The sequence below is a fragment of the Pteronotus mesoamericanus genome, unplaced genomic scaffold (assembly GCF_021234165.1).
Source record: "Pteronotus mesoamericanus isolate MK-2021 breed Mesoamerican mustached bat unplaced genomic scaffold, CSHL_Meso_final contig_347, whole genome shotgun sequence".
NCBI classification, from domain to species: Eukaryota; Metazoa; Chordata; class Mammalia; order Chiroptera; family Mormoopidae; genus Pteronotus; species Pteronotus mesoamericanus.
This window is the reverse complement of record NW_026555137.1, coordinates 16897711-16908618: the sequence shown is the minus strand read 5'-3', so window position 1 is coordinate 16908618 and position 10908 is coordinate 16897711. Positions and strand designations below refer to the sequence as shown.

The following is a 10908-nucleotide window of genomic DNA, read 5'->3' as shown; positions in this document are numbered from 1 at the left end:
CAGTACTAGAGTAAGATTTTAAAAGCGGGCCTCAAGCCCTACGTCACCATCCCACGCAGACATCTTCAGTCCCTCCTTTTGCGCCCCAACTCTGACTTCCACGCGAGGTGCTCAGGCTCCGGCCAGCGGCTCTCCTTTCTGTGCCACTCACCGATCCGGCGTGGCAACAGGCTTCACCTTTCAGACCCCGGGAGCAGAAGCCATCTTGCTGCTCTGACTGGCCCTGCTTCCCGCACCTGGGCCCGCGGGCCCCTCCAACAAGCCCCCCTCCCCCACCTCTTTGTTACTCTTGTATAATAAGCCTGTCCGTCTTCAGTGTCCACCTTCTTTCCCCTCCCAGGCTGACTGCTATGGCACTTGTCCCCGAGAGCTTCCGCAGCTCTGACACTGCTCCTTCCCCAGGCTGAGAGCATTTTGGTGGTGCCTTCCCACCTGGCTGTACTATTGCTAAATCGCAAGCCTCTAGAAGGTGCTTTTGCTTGGCTGTGTGTTTCTCTCCACGGCTGCCGGGGGCCTCCCACTGGCTCTGTGGACCACCGCGGAGCCGCTCGAGGCCGCAGGGTCAGAAGGCAGCCCGGGCCACTCCCGGGGCCTCTCAGGAGCGCACACGCCCCAAGGCAGCTCCGTCAGGAGGCTCGGTGGCTGCCCTGGGCCAGCACTTCACATGCGGGTCAGACACGCATCGCATACCCACAGGGGATGATGCTGCTGCGCCTCGCCGGCCGTGGCCCCGGCTCGGGTGAGCCTCAGTCAATGTGTAACTGGCCGTGCACCAGCTCGTTCTGTTCAGCAGCGAATGGTGCATCGATCAGCCCGGCTTCCTGGAAGCTGTCCCAGCGTGAGAGTCCCTCTGGCGCCCGTCCCCCTGGCTGCTGGGGCCCCCACCCCCACTGTGATGTAACCCCTCGCCCCAGCCTGGGCACAGAACAGCCTGGGAACGGCTCCATCCCCACCCCTCAGATATAAAGAGGCCTCCGTGGCCCGGCTGGAGGCAGAGGCTGCCCTTGTCTTGGGGACTGAAGCAGAAGGTAAGCCGGGAGCCCCTTCCACCCACCCTTCCCAAGCCCCAGCCCCCTCCCATCTCTCCCAGAGCAGCTGAGCTGCCTGCGGGGCCTGGAAGGCTGGGGCTCGGCGGGGAGGGGCCAGAGCTAACCAGCCTCCAGCAGCCAGAAGCCAGGGGACTGTGGTGACCTCCGTCGCAGGGGACATTATCCCCGGAGCCTCAGAAGATGCCACTCCCCCCGCCCGAGCTGTGCCCCCTCAGCCCTGCCCTGGGTTCTCCAGAATCCCAGTCCTCCTTGCAGCTGGCAGGGTGGCTGGTCCTCCCGCTCCCTCTGAGCAGAGCCGGGTCCTCTGGGGCCGGCACAGGACCAGGTCATGGTGGCCGAGGGTCCACTGGGTCCCCTTCCAGCCGGAAGGAGCAGGAAGGCCTGCGCAGGCAGTGGAGCTGGGAGAGGGTGGGGCCAGGCTCGGGGCGCCCAGGGCGGTGCTGGCACCGGGCACAGGTGAGGGGCGGCCCGTCTCCCTGAGTCTGGGCGCAGGACCTGGGTTGGAGCAGCTCAGCTCCTCGCTGCCTCTCAGAGCCTCCGTTTGCTCGTCTATAAATGGGAATAAATCAGTGCCTGGAACTCCCTTGCTCATGGACTAGGGTACAAATTAAGAGCAATGGAATAGGAAATGCTTTCTGAACTTTCAGATAAACCACAAAGGTAAATACTTAGTTTTGTTCAAGATACAACATAGGATGTTTGCTTGTGTGTGTGGATTGTGGCTTCAAGATTCTGGGTTTGAATCCCAGTTCTGTCTCTTACTAACTGTGTGACCTTGAACCTCTGTTCCTCTGCAAAGGAACATTAATGAATTCATTTAACAACTTACTTTTCAAGTGGCTACTACGCCCCAGGCGCTTTGGTGGGAGGGAGGTGGGCAGAGGGGGATGTGGTGTCTGTCAGCGAAAGAAACAGAGCAGGAACCCTGTTTTTGTGGGGTTTGCGTTCAGGGGAAGAGACAGGCAATAAACAGATAAACCGGTAAACCATACACAGTGTTACAAGGTGATCAGGGCTATGGCGAAAGGAAAGCAGAGCAGGGTGAGTTCAGAGTGCCAGGCGCAGCCGCTGCAACAGGAAATCCAGGAAGCCTCAGCAGCAAGGGACCGGCTGCTGTGAAGATTAGATAAGAGGATACAGGAAAAACCTAGAGCAGCCCCTGGCAGTGACATGCGTGATTTTGTGTTAGCTGCCACCCTCACTGTTTTTGTGGAGCCGCAGAGCCACCAGGAGCAGGGACATCAAGAAGGAGGGCGTGAGGGAAGGGAGACCCATAGGGAGTGGGCTGCTGACAGGAGCTCCCCCAAGACCCGGACCCCCTGTTGAGTGCCGACTGCAGGAGGGCTGACTGCAACTGAGAGCAAACAGCAGCCTCTGCCTTGCAAATAACCCATGAAATGGCTTCACCTGAATGGGGGCCTGAGCGGTTCACAAACGCGCAAAGCGGGGCGGGGGCTTGCTGACCTGCTGGGCCCACGCCCCGCCCGCTGGGGCCTGTCCTGCAGGATTTCCCCAGCACTCAGTCCACAGTTTCCCCTGGCAACTGGACCTTTTACAGGAGTCCCGTGTCAGCAGGAAGGGATAGACCCACTGTTACAGAAATGCAACAAAACAAAACAAAACGAACGTCTGAATAGAACCCTGCAAAAGCATACCCACCCCAGCCGTAACTGGGCGTTCTGCACTTGGATCGCCTAAGTGTTTTCGGTGCGCCTTTGAATCCATTTCTTCTTGTTAAAATTTGCAGCCATGGATGGGTTTGCCCAGGCTAAAGGCTGCAGGGGATGGTGGCGCAAGCCTGGCGAGAGGGCACTCCATAACCACCGCTCACCCTCCGCCAAACCTTTCAGGGTTCTCAGAGGCCAGCGCCCCGCAGAGATGGCCCCTGCAAGTGTGAGCCTGGCGGCCACCGTGCTCTGTCTCTTGGCCTGGGCTGGCCGACCCGCCGCCGACCGGGTGTACATACACCCCTTCCACCTCCTCGTCTACAGCAAGAGCAGCTGCGACCAGCTGGAGAAGCCCAGCGCCGAGACGCCCCAAGACCCGACCTTCACGCCTGTCCCCATTCAGGCCAAGACGTCCCCCCTGGATGAGGCGGCGCTGCGGGAGCAGCTGGTGCTGGCCGCTCAGAAGTTTGAGGGGGAAGACAAGTTGAGGGCGCGCACAGTGGGGATGCTGCTCAACTTTATGGGCTTCCGCATGTACAAGACGCTGAGCGAGCCGTGGGCTGCCACCCGTGCGGCCGTCCTGTCCCCGACGACGCTCTTCGGCACCCTGGCCTCCTTCTACCTGGGGGCCTTGGACCCCACAGCCCACAGCCTGCAGGCCTTTCTGGGTGTCCCGGGGAAGGATCAGAGCTGCACCTCCCGGCTGGACGGCCACAAGGTCCTCTCTGCCCTGCAGACCATCCAGGGCCTTCTGGTCCTGCAGGGCGGGGCTCGCAGCCCGGGCAGATTGCTGCTGTCCACCGTGGTGGGCCTGTTCACGGCCCCTGACCTGCGCCTGAAGCAGTCTTTTGTGCAGGGCCTGGCTCCCTTCGCCCCCATCACCCTCCCGCGCTCTCTAGACCTGTCCACGGACCCCGAACTCGCCGCTGAGAAGATCGACAGGTTCATGGACGCCGTAACAGGGTGGAAGATGAGCGGTCCCCCGGCGGGAATCAGCCCGGACAGCACCATGGCCTTCAACGCTTACGTCCACTTTCAGGGTAAGGCGAAGCCTCCGGGTTGACCCCGCCCCCAGGCGGGTGCCACAGCGGGGCGCTCCCTGTCCTTATGGCTCTAATGTCCAACGTCTGAGCTGAGCAGGGCCCGGCCTTGGAGCCGGGCAGGGGGGCTGACCTGACAGGTTCCTGCGGGCCACCCCCAGGAGGACAGGCGTGGCTGTCCTGCTGGGCTCCTGGGGTGAGCGCCGCTTGGGCGCCTGCCCCCCGCCCCGCCGCCCTGTCTCTGCAGCCGCTCTCCTGCGTCCTTTCGCTCTCATCCTCTGACCCCTGTGATGTGGTGAAGAGGTGTCACCGCCTTTGTCCCTGGAGCAGAAATAGAGACTCAGAGAAACAAAGTGACTTGCTTGCGATGGCCCAGCCGTGAGCGCGGGGCCTGGGATCCGAACGCACATCTCCTGGCCCCCGCGGCCCAGCTCCATGCTCAGGAGGCCCGGGTTTCTCCCTCTTGAGGAGGTCACTGTCCTGTGTGAAAAGGACCCCTTTGCTTAAACCCCTCCCGCACGGAGCGGGTTCTTACCTAGCAACCCCTGCTGCATGGGTCACCCCTTCACCCGACAAGGGATCGTCGAGAAGCTGCAAGACGCTGAGCTGGGCGCCTCGGAGGTGCCACGGGGGAGGGGGCGTGAGCCCCGACCCCGGGTCATTGAGGTTCGCTGGGGAGTCAGACCCTGCGGGCCGATGCCCTGGCCCCGGAGCTGCAGGCTGGAGTCCGCCACGAGGGTGCTCCGGGAGGCTCAGAGCACTCAGAGGAGGGTGTCACCGGGCAGCGGACAGAGGCCTGAGGGTGACAAGGGGAGCGGGGCGTCAGTGAGGAGAAACCTGCAAGCAGAGGTGGCCAAGTTCAAGGGGAAGAAGGAGATCGGACATCAGGAGGAGACAGGGACAGTGGGAGGCGAGGCTGGGAAGGTGGGTGGGGCCAGGTTTTGAGACTTTGAATGTGCTGCTGGGAAGGTTAGAGTTCTTTGGTGGCAGGCGTCCAAGTGGACAAGCGTTCTGCCCGGAGGTCGTGCCGGTGGCCTGAGCTGTGTGCTCGGGAGATGGGTGGGCCCTTGGAAGGTGTTGCGATACTTGAGGCAAACTCGCCAGGGACATGCTCTAAGCTAGGGGCTCTGCGACGGATGACTAACGGGGGGAGCCCGGCATCTCGGGGGCATTGAGGAGATTCGCTCAAAATTAGCAACTGAGGGCGGGGGATCGGGGGAGGGACAGGGAGCCCAAGTAAGCCAGTAGTTGAAGACAGAGCTGTGGAGAGAGAGGTCAAAAGGGGCAGATCACTTTCTTACTCTGGTCACATGCAGGAAGTTCCTAAAACGGCACCAGGAAAGGACCTCCAGCTGCCCTTGGGGCGAGGAGGAAGAAGACAGACCGTTTGCTCAGGTCCCAGGTCGGACAGGTCACGGGGGCAGAGTCCAGCAGAGGGGCCGGCCATCCGGCTGAGGACGGCCACACCATAGTGGGGGGGGGGGCCGTGGGCTGGCGTGTGGTCTCTAAGAGTGGCCCCAGGGGAGAGCTCACTGAGAAAGGCAAAGCCAGAGAACCACTGGTGTCCGAAATGAGGCCTCATGTCAGAGAAGTGCCCATCCATGTGATTCCACAGGACAGAGCTGGATGGGAAGGTGAGGGAGGAAAAAGGGGGAGACGTAGAAAAAGACCAGTCACGCTCAGGACGCAGGAGTCCTGGGGTGCGCGCCCAGCCCCGCCACGGCCCAGCCCCTGCTCTCGGGCCCTGACCTCAGCTTCTGTCACGTGGAGATGCGTGTGCCCTTCCTGCCCCCGATGCGGGTCCGTTTATGAAACAAGCAGTCTATGTCGGGGGCACTAATCCCGTTTAGTAATAATGTTTTGCCACGACGACCTCAGCGCACGATTGGACGTTTCTAACCAGCGGGGGCTGGGCATCGGAGAGCCGGTGAGCTCAGGCGCCCTTTGCCGGCACTTCCTGTCACCTCGGGCTTGGGTGCTGGCGCTGGCAGGTTCGGCGACATCCGTTGACTTAACCTTGAGGGGTTTACTTAACGCTGGACGAGGATGGTGCTTCTCAGATGAGCTGAGGCAAGAGGGCAGCCCCCTCGGCTCACATTCCAGCGCCTGTTTATTTTAGTTTGTTGGTGGAAAGAATTTAGTCCTTTTTCTCTCTAAACTAAAAAGCCTCCTGCCGGGCCTGGTGGGCCAGTGCCGAGGTCCCCAAGGGGAAGCGTGTGAGGAAGGTCGCCGGAGCTGCTGCTTTTTTTTTCAAATTGAATTTACGGGGGTGACACTGGTTAATAAAATGACATAGGTTTCAGGTGCACAGTGTGTTCACCACGCCGGCCGTCTCCTTCCCTCACCATTCCCCCCCTTAACCCCTCCTACCGCCCCGCCCGCCCCCTCACCCGGGAAATCACCGGACTGTGGCCGGTCTAGGAGGTGCTTTTTCTTAACTCCTTTACCTTTTTCAGGTGGTATTAGTTCTTCTCTGACTTACTTCACTTGGCATAATACCCTGCAGGTCCGTCCACGCTGTCGCAAAGGGTAACACGGAAGCTTCTTGCTCCCACGCCCTCGCTCCAGCTGCTCTTGTCAAAAGTGCGCTGGGTACAAAGACCAAAGAGACGCAGGGCCTACCTTCCCTTCTCACAAGACCCTGGCTCAGCAAAGCCGGTCCAGCTCCCTCCCGCCGGGAAACCCGTTCCGCACCTCCCCCCACCCCCACCTCCCGCCCCAAGCCCCACTCCCTTGGCCTTGGACACCTGATTCAATGAGGAGCAAGGTGACTTGTTTTTAAGCTTCCTCTCCTCACACCCTCGAGGGCCATGCTCCCCGGGGCTGCTCTGTGGCGGCTCTTCCTCATCCTCACTTTTCTTCCCAGAGACACCCCAGAGCAGGCCTTTTGAGGCAACAGGGAGGGTTTCAGAGGAGGGGTGAGCCAGTGGGACGTCACGGAGGTGCCCTGAGTGGCCGTGCCTTCGACGAAAGTTTGCTAAGAGCTCGGCTCTGCAGCTGCCTGCCACCGGCCTCGCTGCCGGGCAGGGGACAGGGCCAGCCCCACTCCGGGTCCCTCACCGAGGGTGTGCCTAGCGCAGCAGCTCAAATCCGCTGGGCTCAGCTGGGCTGCAGGTCTGTCCCGAGCAGCAGGGTGTCTTGAGACACACAGCCTTCGTTCCTGGAGGGGCGCGCCCAGCTCTCAGGCTGTGGCTCTGAGAAAGGGACAAAGGACCCTGGTGGGCAGCCGGCCGTCTCCGGCACAGCTGGTGCCGAATGCGCATACAATCGTGAGCGTGCACAGAGAGCGTCTGGGGCAGCGAAACTCTCCTGTGTGGCAGTGTGATGGTGGAGTCACGCCGTCGCACATTTGTCCGGGCTCCTGGGCTGTGCCGCGCCCAGAGAGAACCCTCACGCAAGCTAGGGACTCTGGGTGACGATGTGGCAGTGGGTCGATCCGTGCTGGGCGTGCTGGTGGTGACAGTGAGGGAGGCTGTGTGGGCGGGGGTTGCAGGTTCCTGAGAAATCTCTCTTCCTGCCCCTTAATTTTTCTGTGAACCTAAAACTGCCCTAAAAAGTAAACTTCATTCAAAAACGAAAACCAGAGGGAGCATGCTGGACCCCAGGCCTCGGGCCCGGCAGATCCGGGGTCCGTTCGCCCCACCAGCTCCTGGTGCGGGAGGCTCCTTAAGCTCTCCGATGTCCTCTGCGGGCCTTAAGGGGACAGCGCACCGTCTCCGGCTGGCGCCTGGCTGCACCGTCGTCACCGCTGGCGGTTGGTGTTCCCTTAGTGAGCTCACAATGGCTGGATGCGGCAGGAGGAGAACTTGACTGGCCCTTGGGAGACGCGGTGGCCCTGGGTTGTGCCGGGGAGGGCGGGCAGGGGCCGGGCCTCTGGCGTCTGCCCGTCTAGGCCTCGCTGACTCTTCCCTTGTGTCCCTGCCCGGGTCTCCAGGGCAGATGAAGGGGTTCTCCCTGCTGGCGGAGCCCCAGGAGTTCTGGGTGGACAACAGCACCTCCGTGTCGGTGGCCATGCTCTCGGGCACAGGCACCTTCCAGCACTGGAGCGACGCCCACGGCAACCTCTCCGTGGCCCGGGTGCCCCTCAGCCAGAACGTGGGCCTGCTGCTCATCTGGCCCCACTGCGCCGCGGCCCTGCGGGAGGCCGAGGCCCTTGTCCTCCAGCACGACTTCCTGACGTGGACCAAGAGCCTGCCTCCCCGGTATGGCCCCTGGGGATCCCTCGGAGCCTCCCGCTGCCCCTGGAAAGTGGGGGGCGGTGCCAGGCCTTCTGCTTAGGATGGGAGGGGATGTGGGGGGACGAGGGAGGACATGGGCGCTGGTGTCGGCCAAGCCCCGGGCACAGAGCAGGGACAGCACCTCTGCTGCTCGGGAGTAGAGGCTGTGCATCTGCCCTCGTCTCTCCAGCGTCTGCTGAGTTGCTGCTTGATTTATTAATCGCTGTCTTTCTAGGGGCAGGAGAGGTGATTCCCACCCCCCTGCCCTGCCCCGCCATTTGGAGGGTCAGGGTGCATTTCGATGCGCACTCTGAGCGGGGACTTTTTGGACGCCAGCGCAGACACACACACCTCTGCTGTCTTCTAAGGGCTTGTTGGGGGCTGGCTTCCCAGGAGGGCTCGTCCCCTCTGAGCGACCTGGGCAGCCTTTCCCAGGGGAGCCGCCCTTGCCTCCAGATGCCCCAGGGCTGCTGCTCTGGCCGCTTGCTCCTCTTCCCAATGGTGACAGAGCAATTTCTCCCCTGGCAAATGCTCCCTCCACGGTGCACACATCGGCCAGCTGGCTTCCCAGGGCGTCCGAGGGCCCCCTGCTTGCCCCGGCCGCGCGCTGGGAGCCGCCTGCGGCCTTCCTAACGGCGGGTCGTCTCCTCAGGGCCATGCGCCTGACCCTGCCCCAGCTGGCGCTGCGAGTGTCCTACGACCTGCAGGGCCTGCTCGCCCAGGCCAAGCTGCCCACCCTGCTGGGCGCCGAGGCGAACCTGGGCGGAATCAGCGACACCAATCCCCGCGTCGGACAGGTACCGTGCGGCGTGTGCCTGGGTTGGGTCTGTGCATTCCCAGGGTGGGAGGTGTACATGGAAGGGACACAGAAGGTGGGGTAGCGCAGGTGGGAGAGGAGAGCATGGCCAGGTGGGTGTGTGTCCAGGGTGGGAGAGATGTGACCAGAGCTTTCTGGGGCTTTCCAGAGACAGGTGGAGAGCAGCAACCCCCGCCCCCGCCCCGCCCCTATGTTCTGTGGCTCTGCCGGGCCGGACCTTGCCTGCGGTCGGGGCTAGGGGAGTAGGAGCCCCCAGCGCAGGGCCGGCCCTGCCAGACAGCTCCAGTCTCAGGGGAACGCCCCCCAGAGAACAGGCTCTCCCGCTGCCACCCAGGATGACGCACCTTGGCAATGAGAGGGGGCTTGTGAGCTCCCAGCACTGTGCTCAGTGCAGGGACACATGGGGTCACTCCCCATCCTGGCCTCAGACGCCACTGTTGCAGGGAGCAGGAGACCCTGTGCTAAATGGGCAGGACAACCCTCAGCCCAGGTGGGCCATGGTCGGGGGCCAGAGGCCCTTTCCAGGGCAGCGAGGTGGGAGGCTGGGACAGGCAGGTCCGAGGGCACTTTGGGGCAGAGCCCTCACGTTGTGCTGAGAGTTGCTGAGGGCCTGCAGGCACCGTGCATTGTCTGGACGGGCTAGGACCATCCTCCGCTACGGCAGCTCTGCACAGCCACCCTTGGGCCCTGCAGAGCTCGCAGGAACGACCCCAATACTTGCCGCTTTGCAGGTGCTGAACAGCGTGCTGTTTGAACTCAAAGCAGACAAGGGAGAGCAGCCCACAGAGTCTGCCCAGCAGCCGGCGGGACCCGAGGTCATGGAGGTGACCCTGAACTGCCCATTCCTGTTTGCCGTCTACGACCAAGACTCCACAGCTCTCCACTTCCTGGGCCGCGTGGCCAACCCTCTGAACGCGGTGTGAGGTCGGCCTGCTGTTGACACGCGGCCGCCACCGTGGGTGAGGGCAGCGATGCAAAGCACCACTAATTGGTCTCCATGGTCTTCTGCTTTTTCTTCCAATGAGTCAGCTGGGAGCTGAAAGAAGCCGTTCCTCCTCCGGCAGGCGGTGCTGTGATGGGAGCAGCAGGACCTGCAGGCAAAGCAGGCCCTCAGGTCCTTAGGTTTTTCTTGGGAGCGTGGGGGGAGCCGAGAACCAGCGTTCAGCACAGGACTACCGTCCTGGAAAGAGTTTGCATGGGTCAACGTGTTTGTGAAACCAATAATTGTTTCCTTTTTAATTGGAGACAGAAATTGGGTTTTAAAATTGACATATATATTTTTCACTGCCCTGGGTTTTGCAGCTTAGTGAATGGGAACTGTGGCCTGCACGCTGTCTCCACAACGCCCGAGTTTTTCTTCCCCATGATACTTGTGATGTTTGGAAAACAAGCATCTGAGTGTAAGTTAGAATGTAACACCGTGGCTGATTATCCTGTTATTAATAAATGTCTTACAACAATAAGCAAAAAGGAAAAAAATTCACTTAGCAGACAAATATATGCCATTTAGCAGACAAACCGTACAAACAAAAGTTCTTTCTAGGTCTTAGAAGCTGAAGGAGATGTGTTTTTCTGGACCCTTCCTTCCTCAGCGGCAAGTGACTGCCCTGAGCCATGGCTCCGCACCCCACGCAGCTGGGGACAAGCAAGACAGATGGGCACTTCTCCGTTTCTGGGACACAGGGTCAGGGTGTCATGATGAGGCATAGTGCCCGGGGAGCAGAACAGAAGTCTTCACTTGCACATTCCTTTCTGTCTGTTGAGTGTCCCTGTCTGTCCTCCTCCTCCCTGCCCCACACCAAACCTCAGGCAAAGCCTGAGGAGGGACTGGACACCCGGCAGGCCCACGCTGCTCCCTGATAACTGAGGATGCTGCTGAGGGACAGAAGACACTGTCTATAAATATGGGCTCAGCAGGCAAGGTGACAAAGCAGCTACCCATGAGAGCTACGGAGCACGTGACAGCAGGGATGGGGCTGGGAGGCACCCCGGGGAGGGAGTCGGGATGGCCGGGTTCAGAGTTGACCGAGTGCTTTCCTGCTGTATTAGCACGGTGCCCGCCCTGCGCCCAGGCCTCACCCGCTCTCCTGCTGGGCCATCGGAGCCGCACTCCAGGGG

At 61.4% G+C, this 10908-nt stretch overlaps 1 protein-coding gene across 1 annotated transcript; it reads left to right on the top strand.

Annotated features, from left to right (window-relative positions):
* Nucleotides 1-888: 888 nt before the first annotated feature.
* On the top strand, nucleotides 889-10315 carry AGT (angiotensinogen). Its single transcript, XM_054576730.1, has 5 exons — nucleotides 889-1028; nucleotides 2900-3756; nucleotides 7691-7958; nucleotides 8626-8770; nucleotides 9522-10315. Exons 2-5 carry the CDS (start codon nucleotides 2928-2930, stop codon nucleotides 9711-9713), a joined length of 1434 nt encoding a protein of 477 aa, XP_054432705.1. The 5' UTR covers nucleotides 889-1028; nucleotides 2900-2927; the 3' UTR covers nucleotides 9714-10315.
* The last annotated feature ends 593 nt before the right edge of the window (nucleotides 10316-10908 follow it).

Excerpts from the sequence above, each read along its gene's own strand:
- AGT (XM_054576730.1), top strand. The coding sequence starts at position 2,928 with ATGGCCCCTGCAAGTGTGAGCCTGGCGGCCACCGTGCTCTGTCTCTTG. Across the intron at positions 3,757-7,690 it reads CGCTTACGTCCACTTTCAGG|GGCAGATGAAGGGGTTCTCC; the intron begins GTAAGGCGAAGC and ends CCGGGTCTCCAG. Across the intron at positions 7,959-8,625 it reads ACCAAGAGCCTGCCTCCCCG|GGCCATGCGCCTGACCCTGC; the intron begins GTATGGCCCCTG and ends TCGTCTCCTCAG.